Source organism: Eriocheir sinensis, chromosome 43 (genome assembly GCF_024679095.1).
Source record: "Eriocheir sinensis breed Jianghai 21 chromosome 43, ASM2467909v1, whole genome shotgun sequence".
NCBI lineage: Eukaryota > Metazoa > Arthropoda > Malacostraca > Decapoda > Varunidae > Eriocheir > Eriocheir sinensis.
Window position 1 is genome coordinate 8015718 of NC_066551.1, and position 17988 is coordinate 8033705.

Below are 17988 nucleotides of genomic sequence, written 5' to 3' on the forward strand. Positions count from 1 at the left end.
AATAGCACAAAAACTGTGCTAGATCCGCGTCGCATAGCTCTCCAACACCCCCCAACAATTTATATTATGCAACAGGGGTATAAATGAAAAATGCTGAAAAGTAAAGATGGCGCCACTATAAACACCTGTCTGCGCTACATCGGGCTGGGGCCGGCCATCAGGCCCCTACTATGAAGGCCTACCGGCGCCACAGGCCAAGACGTAAAAAATAAATAAATAAATAAATAAAAAAAAGCTGAATTTGTTTATAATGCCATGTTGTAGGGTTTATCAGGGCTAACAAATGTTATTATACAATGTCATGTCTACAATGCATGGGTAAGCCAGGAAAACAACTTGAAGGGAACAACAACAACACAAAGAAGATGGACAATCTGTTGATCGGCGTCTGCGACGCTGATAAAAAGTGAATACGTATACTTAGAACGACTACTATATCAAATCCCTCGCTGGAGTCGTAAAAAAAATCTTATATGATGCTTACCCAGCTGTTCATCCTCCCTCTCGGGCTGGCCGATGAAAAGATACCCGGGGAGACCTGGGGAAGGTAAACTGTGGTAACCCGGCTGTCATTCTTGCCCTGGGTTCCGGCCCTCCCGGGGTAGTGGGTTCCACCAGGATCCATACGACAGACTGTCTGTCTGTCGTATGGATCCTGGGTTCCACAGGCTCAAGGGCCAATGAAACGAAGGTGAGCATAGAGTACACGCAATCTTGATCTTGATGAATAATGCGCAGGGCACCTGTACAGGTGCATACCGCGCATAAAAATGGCAACAGTCTGGACATAATCATGTAGGAAAGAGGGCAAAAGATGGACAAAAAGTGATATACTGAATGATAAGTTTAAAAAAAAAAGCGAAGGGGAGGCTATCTGTCTTGATCTTCAGAAATATATGTATGCAAATCAAGTTAATCAACCACTTAAGGAACACGTTATTCATGTCTCGTAGGATTAGGATCCAGATCCAAATAAAGAGAAGAAAACCAGAGAATCACTAGAGCAGTCAACTCTCTGTAGTGCCATGACCGGGCCATCGAACCCGCGACCAGAGAGATGGGAAAGCCACTCCTTAACCAGTCGGCCGAAGAGGTGCCCCAGCAGCAGAGTGAGTCATGGGAGGCTGGGCCATCAGGCGGGTCAGGGCACGCCACCTCCCCGCCAGCGGCCCGTTTTGAAGGGCGCGCGTTCCCGCCGGAGACTCGCCAGGCGCAGGGCTAAAGATTTATCCTTCGCTCTGCATGGACGTCCCAATACTGAAATGCTGCACGGCTCCTCGCATCTGAATTTGTAACAGAGCTCCTCGTAACATATCAGAACAGTTAAGGAAAGGTGGCATAAAAAAACACCATTCTCTTATAACCCAGTGGAGAGGAGACTCGGGGAAGGCGACTGACCTGGACAGGGCGAGCACAGTGTGAGTGTTAGGGATTGTTTCCTGCCCTGCCAGCGGTGCCCCCTGCCCCGCCCCCCTGCTGGCGGCGGGGCAGGGGTCAAGGAAGGGCCGGACCAGAGGGCGAGGCGCGGGGGCAGGGCGCGGGGCGGCGGCGGCGTGTGTCATGGGGCGTCCCAGCACCGAGGCGGCTGGTGGTGCTCCCCTCGGGCCTGCACACGCCCCGGGGACCAGCCTTTGGCCGTCCTGCCCCTCCACGGGGGGATGGACGGCGGCCACGGGTGGTGCCTGGGTGGCCGTGGCGGGGGGGTGGGGGGCCGGCCCGGCACCCCACACCTGTCACCTGGCCGGCACCCTGACAACCACTCGGGTCACGTCAGCACTGCAGCAGCAGCATCCAGGGTGGGGGTGTCCGGAGGGCCCGCCAATGCCTCCTGCCCCCAGCACCCTGCCTGCTGCCCCTCCACACAATAGGGCCAGGGAACTTACAGCCCCTTGGAAGTGTTTTCTTCTTTAAGGCCAGGGCCATGATATTAGGACTGCCATCACACATTAATGTGGCCTGTGCTCCCACAGATGATGATTTTCTCTCCAGTGGACTGGGCTGGTGTGCTTCATTTGTGCAAACTTTTTGTTTCAAGTTTTAAGAAACACAGCGCTGCGGCTGCAGGGAGGGGGTGGCAGGTGGAGGAGGGGCAGCCACAGCCATGATAAATAACTGCATAAAGTATAACTCAAGGAGTTTGAAAAGACCAGAGCTCCCCAGGCCATGGGGAGGTTATCTGAACATATATTTAAAGCGCCAGAATTTACTCTTTACTCCAACACGACCACTGCGTGTAACTAAACACACGAGAAATTAATCCAGACAAGGAAAGGTTTGCCAGTGCCGGGGATCGAACCCACGACCAGCGAGACGGGAGAGCCACTCCTTAACCAGTCGGCCAAAGAGGTACCCCACTTGCAGAATGAGTTATGGGAGGGCTCGCCCATCAGGCAAGTCAGCTGCACTACACGGCTCCCCATTCCTATTTAGATTAGTTTCTGTATGTTGAGATTTTCCATTTTCTATTAACTCTTTGGAGAGCATGGGCCATCACTCTACCTGTTACCCACTCAGGGTGACACAACAGAATCACAGGAGAGGATGCCACCGGTTTGCCACCAGTGAAACGCTAGAATTTTCTCTTTCCTATACTCCAACACCCCCTCTGCATGTAACGAAACACACCAGAAATTAATCCAGACAAGGAAAGGTTTGCTGGCACTGGGGATCGAACCCGCAACCAGTGAGACGGGAGAGCCACTCCTTAACAGTCGGCCAAAGAGGTAGCCACTCACAGAGTGAGTTATGGGAGGCTCGCCCACCAGGCAAGTCGCTGCACTACATATTGTTCTAATTTTCATTTTTACATCAATTATTCCCTTTCAAAGGGTTAGAGTTAGACGTCCGATGACTTTTGTCATAACTTCTGCTGGAGCGGTAGTATTATTGCCTGGTCTTGACAGGTAAACCTTCCCCATCTTGGGACCAGCTCATAGTTAGCTGACTTTCCCCCAAGGCTGTGTTGATTATTTATATATATATATATATATATATATATATATATATATATATATATATATATATATATATATATATATATATATATATGTATATATATATATATATATATATATATATATATATATATATATATATATATATATATATATATATATATATATATATATATATATATATATATATACACACACACACGTTATATCACCTGTCTTATTTAGGATAAGGAAAGTGCATGCTCTTGCCTAACATATCTCAAGGTAGGCTAACTAAAAGACAGGGCCTCGGTGCTCATTTCTGTCTCATAGGCCTTTGGGCCTGTGGTGGGTAAGAGCCCATAACCTTGGGCCACAGGGCTAGTGTGACATCTGGGTTACCACAGTTTACCTTCCCCAGGTTTACTCAGGTATCCATTTAGGCAATGATTCATTTTAGGTCTTTAAAGTTTTTTGACAGATGGAGGATGCATTATTATTTTGGCACAATTTTTCATGAGGTTGCAAGCTCAAGAACTTTTGAATGATGTTCTCTGCAGGGTTGTAAAAGCACTAGTTAAGAAGTTTGTGCACTAACACATGTGTGCTTGCTCAGATGCACATGATATGATAGCACTTGAAGAACATGCTGTGCTCACACAGCAGTGTTTTATCACTTTTTGAGTAAAAACTTTCCACAAATTGCTGAGAGCAAATGCATAGGCAAAACTGGTCCAGGTGGCAGTCAGGGCGGCAGTCTCTGTCCGTCAAGGTATTGGTCTTGCTGGTGAGGATTGTGTTTTTCCTCTTTATGCATATGCTTAAAGGTACCCAAGTGTATTATAATGAAAAGATAAATCTAGAGATGCCTGTGAATATGGATAAAACCTTCACATGTTCATTCCATGATGTAGCTACTTAACCTGTCTGAAGGTTGCACTAAGAAATGTTTATGTTTCCTTTGTAATATAATAATTAAGGACATTTGTTACTTCAGAGAAAATTAAACAATATATACATTATATTTTCATGAAAACATATGTAGGCTGCTATGTTAGCCTACTACGTGAAGTCGACGGCTAAGTTCTTGCCGCCTCACCTCGGGAAGTGCGTGTATGTTTGTCATCAATTTCATGCGCAGTCGTCCTATAAAGCACAATATTCAAATTATTTTGTTAGGGGATTGGAGGTGAGTGTGTAGTACTTCTTTTCCACACAACTGACTCAAGGGGAAATCACAGCTCATATGATGGGACTCCATGTTAAGATTGTTGTATTCCTCTGAGCCTATCAGAATAACTTTGTGGAAAATTTTGAAGAAATGCTTATCTTTTCTCTCTCACACCTGGCAGACATCATCAGCAACTTGAATGATCTGATCTTGACCATGCAATGAGAGGGTGTCAAAGGTCTTTTTTTGTGTTGAGAACCCTTCAAGAAGCAGTCACTTTGGAATCATTAAATCCAGAAGGGTAATGTGGGATGCTGGGGGATACGACAATCAGTTCCATGCTTATAAAGACATTGTTCCTCAGCTCTCGCATCTTGAGACCACCATCATACTGGTTTCCCAGGGAATGTACAGTTCCAGAATGGCTTCAGCAGCCCCTCCTGGCAGACATGAAGGATGGTGACAACCTGAAGGAGGAATATATCAATCAGTACATGAACCAGGGCTGTCAAACAAAATTCCATACTGAACAACCGTGTCATTTCTGTTGTGACCGGCTGGAAGCATACCCTGGGTTGGCAAGGCAGCATTGGAGATGATCAGCCCATTGGATTCTCAACCATGATCCATATTAAACAAAAGCTCAGAATAGTCTTCAAGGTGGCTTGCTCCATGGCATGAAGGTGGCTCTGGCCAACACTTAAGCCTCAACTCATAAAGCTTGTGGCACAAAAGCAGCAACAGATATCACACTGATGGATGGATGGATGTTTCATTGCCCCTCTTTCTGTGTTTGAGTAGTTGGGTCCATCATCATTTTTCCTTCTGGCCTCTCTGATTGATTGCTGGAATCATTTTTGCCTTATTTTTTTGGAGACTGAACAAATTATATTATGAGTTTATCCTTGTATTAATAAGGCACCTGAGCAGACTACAAGGGGTGCTGATACCTAAAAACCAGTTTATGAAACACCGTTACAAAGCGAATCTTTCACTTTGCATAATGGTGCACACGTACAATTTTGTGTTGGATAGGTCTGAAAGGAATGACTGTGACTCTTCCCATCACATCATCATGCTATAATAAAACACACCATGTATTTGCCACTAAACTCCATAATTTTCTCTCTTTCAGAAATAATGGAAGCAGAAGTTTTAGCACTCAAGTGGAATAACCACCAGAGCATATTTTATCACATCATTAGCGGGCTAAGAACCAAGGTGAGTATGATTTATACAAATTCATTACACAGTGAAGAAAAATTTAGAATTTTAGATACTAGATAAATCTGTTGATAGAACATGCATTTGTATCAACAGCATGCAAACTGTGTGTACTTGTCTTCTTTCAGGGAAACTACACAGATGTGACTTTGGCATGCGATGGCAAATTTTATCCCGTCCACAAACTAGTTTTGTCCACGTGCAGTGAATATTTCAGTGACATATTTGACCGCACGCCATGTAAAAACCCAGTAGTTGTGTTAAAAGACATCCAGTGCCAAGACCTAGAGTTCCTGTTGGACTACATGTACATTGGTGAAGTCAATGTCAGACAGAACGACCTCGCCTCCCTCATCAAAGCGGCCGAGTGCCTCAGGATAAAGGGCCTCGCAGTGCCTGATGACGACGGCAGCAAACCCCACAACTCAAATGCCAACACCTCCAACTCGTCCAGCCGCCAGCGACCATCAGAGCCTAACCACCGTGACCATGCCAGCCCAGCGGCCAAGCGGCGGCGCACGGAGGAAAGAAGAGTGAGCAGCTCCTCTTCCCTGGATGCCGCCCCAAACCCCCCTGTGGTGGAGAGGTCCAGTGAGGAACCTGCCGCCTCTCATGTCGACCGGCATGACAAACATTTACATCAGTCACAACAGAAGGAAAATGTAAGTTTTGAACTGTTGTTAGGCTCCAGGGCAAAGTAGATGTTTGATGTATGGGTATCCATGTTCTTAAAAATTTAGTATTGCCTACAAAAATTGCTATAGCCATTTCTGTTCATATATCCAACAGTATAATAAAATTACCTTAATTTTAGCTTGTAGAAATACTTCTATAATGATATATCTGCATAGCATAAAAAAAACTTTATGTTGGAATGGTAAAATAATTTTAATAAATCTAGCAGAATTTTCCCAAGAAATGTGTATCAATGCCAGCACTGACTTATAAGTGAACGTTGTGTTCAGACCAGTGTGGAGATCAGACTGGAGGCTGAGGAGTCCCCTGCTCTCCCCACCATCAAGCTGGAGCAAGATCTTGGTTACAATGACAACTATGACGCTTCCATGCAGTCAGGCACGCCAAGCTATGACGAGGATGGTTACCTGCACAACGCCGACAAGGACTCCATGAATGCCAAGGTACAACATTACTGAGTGATTTGTTCATTGCAGTCCATGGGTGTGCAACATGAGTGTTAGAATGCATGAAGAAGCAATAGGAAATTATAGTCAAGCTCTTTGATTCTCCTTAGTCTTACACATGAAGTGTGGTCAGCATTCATTTACTATTCTTAGGTACACATAAAGGCCATGTGAATTAAATTGTGTAAATTTGATTCAACAACCCCATAAAGAATAAGGGTAATAAGTACGGTAAATGTTCCACAAGCTCATAACAACACATAATGACTAAGAGTTAAAGTTAACGAAACATTTTACAAGCAAGTTCATGTAGAAAATAAGCAGCCTTAATATTTTCTTAGTTATTGGCATTATCATGTATGGTGCACAACATGGTCTTATGTTGCTGCTGGACTGGTTTATGCAGGCTAATTGTCACACTGACCAACACTGATTCCTAAATATTATTCTATTAAGACCATTCAGTTTATTCTAATGTTTATGAGCATGTGGCTTCACAGTGTACTTTGCTAGACACTATCTTGTAAGATACATATACCATTTATTCAAGATTAGGATGATAAATGCAATAAACATGTTTGAAACAGGCAGAATGAGAGACTGTAATAGCTTCCTCCTACTGTAGCCTTTTCTGCCTCATTTTGTCTGCTTCACACATGTTTATTCAACTTAATAATACCTTGCCTCACTATCCATGTTCTCCTTCAATAGAGCCTACATCATTCTCCCCACCCCCTATCCCCCCCCACACAAACACTTACATACACCCTGGGTTTGAACATGAGTGTCCCTGCTGTTTTCAGCAGTCCAGTGTTCCTGACGTGTTAATGAGGTGTGGTGTGGTTGTATTGGCAGGTGGAGGTGGAGGCGGCCTCGGAGGTGATGGTGGACGACTTGGGTGTCAACTTTTCCAACATGCTGCAGTCATCTATCACTAGCACAGATGGTGTGGATCACCCATCTGGTCTACATCCCCATGTGAGCCATCTATTTCATTATGAGTAATCGGTTACATGTCAAAAATACTGTTGTTCAGTTGACCAACAAGTGTTATGATGGCAAATAATAAATTGTTAACTAATACAGATTGACATAAATATTTATAGCCAGAATGGATAAGGTAGACATAATGCATTGTCCTTCAGGGGAGTCTGGATGCATGGGAAGGAGGCACAGGCAGTCGCATTGTCCCAGGCCACACCCTGCAGCCCTCGTCCACTGCCCATGCCACGCCCCTCACCGCCGCTCAACAACAGCAAAAGGTGAGGCTCTGCTTCATGGTACAGTACTGTTTCCAGAGACTGGTCATCCTGTGAGGAATTTACCTCACAAGTTAGGATGCTTAGACACGCACGAGTGGGGTGCTGCAGCCATTTAGCATTTTTGCAGTTTATAACTGTGGACTTGCATCTTGCTTATGTGCTAATGGATCCAAGTTATTGCTTGTTCAGGTAAGAAATTATCATGAAGCACTGCAGAACTATTATAAGATGTGGCAAACATTTAAAAATTGGGTAACTTCTTTCATGTGGTACTGTATACTCTCAGGAGCAAAGCATCTTGAAGCCATGTTTCATCAGCTGAGTACATCTTCTTCTAATAGGGGAGTAATTTCATTGATTTTGAATGACCACTGCAATGTTAGATATATTTTGCTGTTGCTTCTTGTTTGATGTGTGTGCTAATAACTGTTTACTAGTCTTGAGTGTGAGTGACCTTTTTTCAGGACAAGGATATCTACTTGGCAGAGCTAAGGCTGCCCTTTTTTCTGGCTACCATGCCCATACACTATCTATTTTCTTTCCTTTAGTTGTTTCCATACAGTTTTCACTTACTCTTTTCACTATCTGAAGTGTACTGTTTCAACTGAGTTGTTGCCAGCAGCACTTCTAAATTGTGACTCATTTTGCATTGTGGAAATGCTTGATGTTGGATTGATTTAGATCATTTTTCTAGACATGTTTATAATTCATGGATGGATTCATACATTAGCATCTAACTAAGATATATAGGATAAGGAGTCATTCCCTAACATGAAGTAATATTAAGATGTGGCAATGGCACTGTAGCATCAGAAGACTGGTTGCAGTGTTCCATATGCTATGCACTTCTTAAGCCATTATGACTACTACTGTGAAATCACATCTCATTCCTGGACGTGACACTTCTCTGTGCCAACCCTGTGCTTCCTTAGCTAAGAGGCTGTGGCCACTTGCTTCAGGCAAGGGGATAGAGGGAAGGGGAGGAAGGAGGTCTTCACTTCATTATATTTATGCTGTTTCTAATGCTTATTAAAAAGGAGTTGCAATTTACATTTGTGAAGAATTTGAAGCAGTCAATCAAGACAATGACAAGTGTCACAGTTAATGAAAGATGGACCGAAGGTGACTCTCCCGTCCTCCCTCAGGCTGCTGCTGCTGCTTTGGGCCTCCTCCATTCAGCAGGTGACTCTCAGCCGCCCCTGCGCCTCCTCCCTCATCAACACGGAGGTACTCCCTTCCCTCAGCAAAACATTATGGTGGGTGAGGCACTCCTCGCAGGAGAGTTTCTACAAAATGAAAAAAATCATCGAGACTATGTGTGTCAGTATTGTGGGCGGGAGTTCAGCCACCGAACTAACTTGCAAGCACACCTTAGAATACACACCGGGGAGAAACCTTTCCACTGCCTCTACTGCCCCTACCGCACCGCCCTCAAGGGAAACCTTAAGATGCACTCGATATCTAAGCACAAGGCAGACTGGAAGTCCATCAAGCACCTTGTGCATCCAAAGAATGATGAGGACAAGTGGAATGTGTCAAATGCAGTCAGGGAGAAGGAGGTCACCTAAGGCCCGCCAAGGCAGCAGCACCACAGGCAACCGTTGGGTCACTGGAACATAATGAAAGCCAAATTGTTCGAGTAGTTTTCAAAAGTAAAACATGTTGAAAATCTAACTTGAAATTAGTTTTCTGAACCAATAATGGATTATGGAATGATAATCCATGTGAATGTTGGTTGTAGGCGAGTTGATGTATTCCGAATTCCTAGGAAACTATGCAGTACTCAGTGTCATGCCGAGAAAGAAAAAGATAATTTAGTTCTGTGGTGAGTAGTCTAGATGAGTGTGTGTGTATGTGTGCGTGTGTTTGTATTCAGTAGATAGAGAAATATTTAGGAGTGCAGGCTTCATGATAGAGCCAGTAGATGATATGCGAGGTGTCAGATGAGTGTTGTGGCAGCTGTTGCTGAACACCTGCCTTCCTTTGCACCAGCTGCTATGATGTGGTGAAGGAGAGTAACTAACCTAATCAGTTGCTCTGGAGGTTCAGAATCATCTCGACTAAAAACACAAACTGTGTATCAGATTTTCCTGAGGTTCAGAATCACCCTAAGTATTTAAAGGTATGGGTGCTTTGTTCCTTGGTAGAAGTGTCTTCTTGGTAGGTCTGTCTTCAGAATATTTATTCTCTGTCTATAGAAGTGATCTTACATGTATTATATACTTCATGCCCATACAGTAGGTGTTTTGTAGGAAATATGCTGTATCATTAATATGTACCTGTATTTCATACAATGTAATATCTTATTTCTCGTACGCACTTTTATGTACCGTTCATTTACTGTATAGGCTGCTGGTAGTTTTGTAATTAGAGACAACATGTAGAAAAATAAATGCATTTTCCTAGACAGTATTTTTTAGATTTCAAAAATAAAATAAAATAATTTATCATCCCAATATTTCTCTCCTTTGTTTCAGCAAATTTTACTCAAATTAACTTGCAGATGAATCATAATATGAATACAATACTTATCTAAATCTAGCACTGGTTGCTGCAGAGTTGCCATTTCTACAATACCTAAATACAGCACTGGCAGGGATGAAGTTCTTTTCAGTAAATATAATTTTGTATATTCCCATCAAAGCCCTGGGAACCTCAAGGAAGAATGTTGCACAGTATCAAAGAAGTACAGTACGGTTCAGGAATATCACTAGCAGGTCTACTGTGACCATAATAATTGCTCTTGATCGTAATTTCCTTCATCAGATATAAACAACTGAGGAAATTTGTTTGCTTTTACATCCATCTTGGTAAAGTAAGAGATTCTGGCTAAGGCTTTTAATTTAATTTGCCACATTACATTCAATGACTGATTTTAAGGAATGTGTTTTGGTTAGTAAAATGATACAGTTTTTAATCCCATTTCTACCTCCATGCTAACATTTCTGCCTTTCATATAGTTTGTGTCAATTTTTTTTTTTTAGATGCATATCTTTTTCTAATCTACATATCTTTATTAGTGAAGTTTTTGTCTAAAGTTGCAGAGCAGAAAAAGTTATCCTGACCTGTACCTCAAAAGGACAATTTTCTTTTCATAAAGTTAAAAAACTAGTAGAGCCGATGCTTCAGCCGGAAGCAGAGGTACTCAAATGCAAATGGTTTCCATAAGTGCACAGTATTGTGGATCAATAACAGGACATTGTATGGTACATCAACTCTGCCTTGCAGAGGAGAGGCATAGCCTTAATAGTTGTGGGCCTTTTCAGTTTGGCAGTGGTGGGGAGCTACTTTGTCCAATATGTGGCCGAGCCAGCAGCCGCAGGGACAACCTGGAGAGGCACATCCGAAGCCACCTGGGAGACAAGCCATTCAAGTGTCCCTTCTGTTCTTTCCGCTCTCAACTCAAGTGGAACATGAAGTCCCACATAGAACGGAGGCATTCACAAACCTGTGCCACTCCTAGCCAGCAATGACATCCTTCTAACAAACGCAACTCATAAAGGAGTGGTTTCCCTTATATTTTTAGCCAGAAAATCAAATGCTACCGGCCAGAGCTTGATTCTCATCTTTGTGTTCTGCAACACGAAGTTTACTAGTACAGCATCCCTTTTACGATACTCCCCAAATTAAAAGTATATATATACATATATTTGTTAAGGAGTTTACTGTAACATCTTTAAGGATGATATTCTTATGGCACATTGCCATTTTTGCTAAATATGTTTGTGTTATGATTCCCTCTCTGCCACCAGTTTTTTGCAGTTTAGGCTTCCAGGCAGCTTTCTGAGGTGAGAAACTTGACCGGTGGTCAGCATCTCAGTGTCATGGGGAAGCATGTGTTCAGGCAATATGGTATGCCATTATAGTGTTAGTATTTATTTGTTTATAATAAGTAGCCTAAGTTGCAAAAAAATCTCCATCACAAAATAGCAAATGCATTTACACCAACAAATTCCATTACAAACTACTTCGTAATTTCAAACCTGGAGACCCATTCAAGCTTTTAGAGTTGATTTCTGTCAAGGCAGCCTTTTGGGTTGAATGTAACACTTGCTGGTTTCATGGAGTCATGGTTGCTCTTACCCCAAACAAGTGCAAGTATATATTTGCCGTGAATATTGGGTCAGTACAAAAGGATTCCACTGAGCACTAGCTGACATTTTAAAGGCAATATTAAGGAAAAGAATGAGGTGACTCATCCAATGACTAAAAATTAATTTAATATAACTTGCCAAGCTGTGCTTGCAACCCCAGCAGCAATCTATCTCTGCCCCCAGGTTCTCTTCCTCAAGCAGTCTGTAAGGGAGGATGAGCCATTGGTTGAGCCAGGATGTCTGATTTGTACCTTAATGTACTTAATACTATTTAAAATACTGTGATAATATAAAATTTGGCTGATCCTCTGAGCTGAATGTTACTGTTGCAAATTTATACTAGGATACAATATTCACTACAACCAGCACTGATGGCCAAATAGTTGATCAACAAAAAAATATCAAAGCAACTATATCCACTCTGCAACACTGAGTGGCATTGTTCATGGCACTGGGAGCATGTGGCTCCACAGTGAGAACCTTGCCAGCACCCACAAGAAGGAAAGTTTGCAGCTCATTCATGACAGCTTCCTGAAGAGTGGTCACACACTCATAACCTTAGTAAGAACACTTGATTTGAAAAGCCTGGCTTGGTGACTTGTTAATATTTTTAATTTATTTTAGTATTATTTATGAACTGATTTACTTATTAATTCACATAAGACAAAGCATCACTCAGGAAAAGTTTCTGGGACGTTCTGAGGATTTATGCTGTAGTAGGCATTTACTAGAAGGGATCCAGTCTTTGCAAGAGTGTGAGTGCCTCTAGACATGCGAACGAGGAACCAAATGAGGGTCGGTGCGGGTGGGGTGTGTGATGCCACCATAGCTGTTTAATGATTCATGAATTATTGTATAAGAGAAATGAAAGCCAGAATATGGGAGCAAGGCCAAAGGCTGAAAGTGAGAGGTACAGAGCAGTCTTTGGTGGCAGGCCCATAGGCTTATGCTATAGTGCTGTTGGCAGAAGGTGAGAGGGGATGCTGCAGCAGACTGTGGATTATTTGACAGGATGTGTAAGAGGAGAATGTCGGCAAGAGTCAAGTTATGGTACTTGAGAGGGCAAGAGTAGATTATTTTATTGATTGTACAAAGCCATACAGAGTGAAGCAGAGTGCAAAATCTGTTAGGGGAAGAAGAGAAGATGGAGAAACTGAGTGAGTTTGAATACTTAGGAACAGGCCTATGTAAGAATGGGAGCATGGAGGGAGAGATAAGTGAAGGGCAGATAGGTGCATTGAAGAAGGAAAAAGTGTGAGCATGTGGGTAAAGAAGGATATGATAAATATAGCATTATCCTGCAAACCCTATTATATGCATCAGAGACATGGAAAAGGAGTGTAGCAGAGCAATCATGAATATGTGCAGTGAAAATGAGCTATATAAGAGGTGCAGCACTGTGGTGTGTCAGAATGGGAAGGCGAAAGAAATGAACGTATGTGATGAGAGGTTTGGTATTAGTGAAGGGAGTGGATTGTAGAGTGGTTGCATGGGGGAAGCGTGGTGTTATGAGATGGTTTGGGAATGTATGTGATGGGAATGAATGAGGTTGACTGCTTGAGGAGAATGTATGATGTGTCAGGATTGAGGAAGGAGGTGCCAGGAGGAGCTCACCATGTTCTATTGAATGAGCATTAGAGAGAGTTGGTGAGCAAAGGATTGATTCTGCTGAGAGGGAGTGTCAGAACAGGGAAAGTTGAAAATGCTTCTGCCATGGCCACCCCCTTAAGGGAAGTTTCTGTAAGGGAGCAGGATGTCAGATATAGATAGAAAGATAGTTCTCTCATTTAACTTTTATTTATTTATTTATTTATTTATTTTTTAGAGTAAAGGAAACAGCTACTGAGTAATCTAGGAGTAAATGACTCACACCCAGGGATTTAAACTAGCCATGGCCATCCTAGACTTCAATAAGAAATCCACGACACTGAACACTTAATGATGTAGTGCTTTTTCCACTTTGCAAAACAAAATACGAGTGGAAAAGTATCGGAAGTAGTCATGTAAGATTATCGTTGTTCATACGTGTTCACCTGCACTAAATTTTGTTGTGTCATTGTAATTAGTATTTTCTTATTTCTAGGGTGTAAACTATTAGCCTTGGGTTACATCATTCACATGGAAAAAAGCATGATATTATGCATATAAACACACCTCGGTGCCCTGCATGAGCAAGCTCCGTCCCCTTACAAGCAGCCCTCCCCATGCTGTGGTGCCATAGACGAGTGTTGTGGAAGACATGGGAGAGAGTCACCTCCCCAAGATACAGGCTGCATTGCCTGACTTAAGCCTGGTACATGAAGATTGTGAGGTAACAAGGCAAGGGTGAAATGAGACTGCCCATCCATCTTCACTCCACTGGGCAGTGAATGGAAGATATCGTAGTGGTGGTCTTAGAATGCTAACACTGGACCTACAGGCAGGATAGCTGTAATCAGCCATTGGTTGACACCTCCCCATCCTGATGAGGTATTATGAGCAGGTGATATTGCTGAGAAATACTAAACAGCATCTCTGAATTATCTTGACACCAACTTTACTTTCTGCCTTCCAAGTGGTTCTTAATGTGTTCCTTATGAATTTCAGCCCTATACCTTAACATGACCTCTAATCAATTAATCAGTCAATCACAAGGAACATTTGCTGGAGGGTGTGTTGCTTTCCCAACCCTACGATGCTACTCAGCATAAAGGTAGTGTTGGAGGCATGTGTTATTGCTGCGTGTTGACATGGTGCTCATCTCCATCACCTTAGACATTCAGCCTCTAGTGGGTAAGAACCCACTACCCTGGGACACAGGGCCACTGTGACATCTGGATTACCACAGTTTATTTTCCCTGCGTATCCACAGGTTGCAAATACACATAATATTCACAGGATAATATTCACGAAAGGGTAGCCACATTTGGCGAAGTTAATACTTACAACATGGATTCTTTTTTAGTCCCTGAATGCAGTGCAGTAACAAGTGACTTCCGGAAAATAGAAGGGGGTCGAGGGGGGTGAAGCCCCATATATGAAGTATATTTTGTGTCGTTACAACGCATTGTTGTATTGCTTTTCCATTGTAAATGGAAGGGGGATCGAGGGAGGTGAAGCCCCCCAGTTAGGTAGGTTATGTAAAGTTAGGGTGGGAGTTTAAATTTATTCGGCACTCTGCGTGGGGTGGTGAAAAAATGTGCAGCGCAGAACGAGACATGACCATGGAGGTCCAGCCGTTGTTGTGAGAAATAAGTTGCTCTGCTGTTCAATAGACATGCACACTGGGGGAATACACAGTAGGAAAAACATTAATTTGCCTGGTTTTGTTCTAGTTTGTTCACTTGTGATCTTTGTGAGCAGTGAGTGAAATATAGAAACAATAAGCACGTTGAACCTCTCTGCGAGCTACTTTGCGGCTGCGGGGGAGGGTGCACAACAGGCATTGAAAAGTCAATCATTTAGTGATTTCCAGAGAAAAATACTATCTCCGTAATAAACTGCATCATATTTTGTCCAGAAATAATCAGTCAGCATCTCAAAATTAGTAGGCTACCCTTTTGTGAATAATCCCCTTCCTGGGGATACTGAGCAGTGTAATATTGTGGTATATTGCAGTTTTGATGGTCCCCTTTCCTTTTCTAGATGGGGATGACCAAGTCATTCCAGTCAGGAGGAATGGTACCTAATGGCTATATGGCAATCAAGACTGCATGCAATCTGTGAATCATGGTTGCAGTTTCAGTTAAAGAGTTCTGCATTAATGTTACAAATACCAGCTGCCTTTCCATGCCGCTGCCATGCCTCAACCTCTGACCTCACCAAGAGAGGGTGAGGTTTCATTAATGGGTAGATCATTACTATTTGTAACCCACTGGTTTGGAGTTGCCCATTAGGAGGGTTCGTCGTATTCAACTGCTCAAAGTACTCGGCACAATGAGCTCTCTGTCTATCCATATCTGACATAAGGCAACCATCTGCTGTTCAGATACCACTCACCAGAGAGCAGGCTTGGAGTGGAGCTCCTTCAGGGCTCGATAAGCAGGTCATAGGTCGTTAGCATGAAATGATGTCCTCACTGAGAATTCTGGCATACCTATCCTTGTCTCTCCTCAGAACAGTTCTAGTCCTTCATGACAAACCATTCTGATTTCTAGCAAGCCTGGCAGCATGATCACCAACTTAAGAATAAATCTGCTCACAGTCTTGTGAAAATATTTTAACCAGGGATAAGTGTTTAAATGTTAAAAGGCCATTGTGCTCACCTGGAGATGATTTTTCCATTAGTGTTGGGTTTGAAACATAAACTATTGACATTCCATTACATTTCCTTATACCTAAGGCAGCTATATTTCTCTATTCTTTTATTGTAAGTTTTCACAATTTAAGATAAAGCTTGAGGGTTCAGTTTTGGCTGATAACAACAAATTACTTCCAAAATCAAGAGTGGTTTCAACGTGCATGTAGCAAGTAAATTTTACTTGTGGTTTTATGTATTTCAGAAAATTTCCTGATATGTTTTTTCATCATTTTGATCGAGTACAGTGAGATGGAATAGCCTCATAAGACAGGCTGGATCATCATGGCTCATAACTAGAGAATGGTAATTAATGCTAATCATGACAGACAGAGCAGAGGATGGCAGACCTTCCTTTGTTATCAGAATAACATAACTGATGCGGGAGAATATTGTGGATATGGCCCCACTGAAGGCTTCCATGCCCAGGGCTCCTGAAAACCACAATAACCACTGACAAGGAGGCAGAATATGTTGCAGTATGGCAGTTTGCCAACTCTGATCAGAAAAAGAACAATGTTCATATAAAATTTGACATAGAACCCGTGATATTATACCATGGAAATTAAGGACAGACAATGGCATAAAATGGCCAAAACAACTATTTATGTAGCAGACCCAAACCATGTATGTAGCTGTTTTACAACAATTAGGGATGTTAACTGCATTAGTTTTGTTAGGTAAAGATAGAACATGCAATGAAAGAGTGGCAAGTTACATCTCTCTTGATACTGCCAGAGAGGAGAAAGTGTTAAGGCCTCCTCCACTGTATCATTACTTAGAAGCCAAATATGTGAGTGTGTGTGTACCAGGTTCTTCCTTAGCTTTATGCCTTGTATCCATACATCTCCTGTTACTGCAGTGCTTCCTTTCAAAATCTTACGGATGTATTTCAAAGATAATCCAAAACTAATATGGACATACACGACTTATTTTCTTACATTGTGAATGTTATTGAGTTAAAGGAAGCTATCCCTGTCTGTCAACTTGAGCCTCCTCAGGTGATTTTTTAAGAAATCTTCATTTAGTTGCTGAAGGAAACTAGCTGGAGCTCAAATTTGTTGTACTATATAGATATTTTTGTGCATAGTTTATAAGCTTTTTCTTATTTCTGCCAGGAAAACAACTATTAAAGCACCAGTGATAATGGAGGCCATGGTTTTACACTATATCTGTAAATAAAATACCAAGTTGTATTTATTTTTAAATAGTAAATGATGCAAGTGTGAAAAAAGGAAATAGAGTACTCTCACCAAAGATCATTTTAACTTGCAACAAACAGTTAGATGATGTGTACCTAAAAATTTCATTAGTTGAGCCTATTTTCTTGTCGCCTGTGAGGGTAGCTGCCAAATAAAGGCATGTTTTTTCCTCTATGTTTTACTTCAACTAATTCAAATATGAACAAGAAATGGAAAGTATACTGTCCTCTTTTGTTCATGACCTTACCCTAGTGAGCACCACTGCCATTACTAGATTTTCATGTGAGGAAGTGTATGTGATAAGGAAAGACCTTAAAACAGAGGCAGATGAATGCAAAACACAGCTGCAAAGTCTAAGAAAAGATAAATACAGTAAACCACCTATTAGTCGGATCTCTATATTCCAAATATCGGATAAATCGGACTCTTTCAGGGCTTCGGACACATTAGTAAGTCAGACCAAAATCTAAGACATGTGGTTTGTGTCCGAACAGTGTTGAATGTTGTAACTTGTAAGTCAGGAGATTTTCTTTATAGCTAGGAATCTGGCATGAATCCAGACCACATAATTTTAAACAAAGGCTGTCAGTCTCTCGCGTCCCTCCTGAACCCTTACTGGTGCAGGGCAAGAGGAATGTGACCGCTCATCAGTTGATTATATTTTTTTATCATATAGACACACAC

General features: G+C 42.3%; 1 protein-coding gene across 3 annotated transcripts; it reads left to right on the plus strand.

Moving 5' to 3' along the window:
* The first annotated feature begins 672 nt into the window (after window positions 1-672).
* Window positions 673-17473, plus strand: LOC127010426 (uncharacterized). 3 transcript variants are annotated; one of them, XM_050884515.1, is made up of 7 exons: window positions 673-691; window positions 5240-5325; window positions 5457-5990; window positions 6294-6467; window positions 7326-7448; window positions 7616-7732; window positions 8878-10137. In XM_050884515.1, the coding sequence occupies exons 2-7, from the start codon at window positions 5245-5247 to the stop codon at window positions 9298-9300; spliced, it is 1452 nt and encodes a 483-aa protein (XP_050740472.1). In that variant the 5' UTR covers window positions 673-691; window positions 5240-5244; the 3' UTR covers window positions 9301-10137. The 3 variants fall into 3 exon arrangements, with proteins under 3 accessions (XP_050740472.1, XP_050740473.1, XP_050740471.1); XM_050884516.1 differs by lacking the exons at window positions 673-691; window positions 8878-10137 and adding exons at window positions 1027-1418; window positions 10999-17473; XM_050884514.1 differs by lacking the exon at window positions 673-691 and adding an exon at window positions 1032-1418.
* The last annotated feature ends 515 nt before the right edge of the window (window positions 17474-17988 follow it).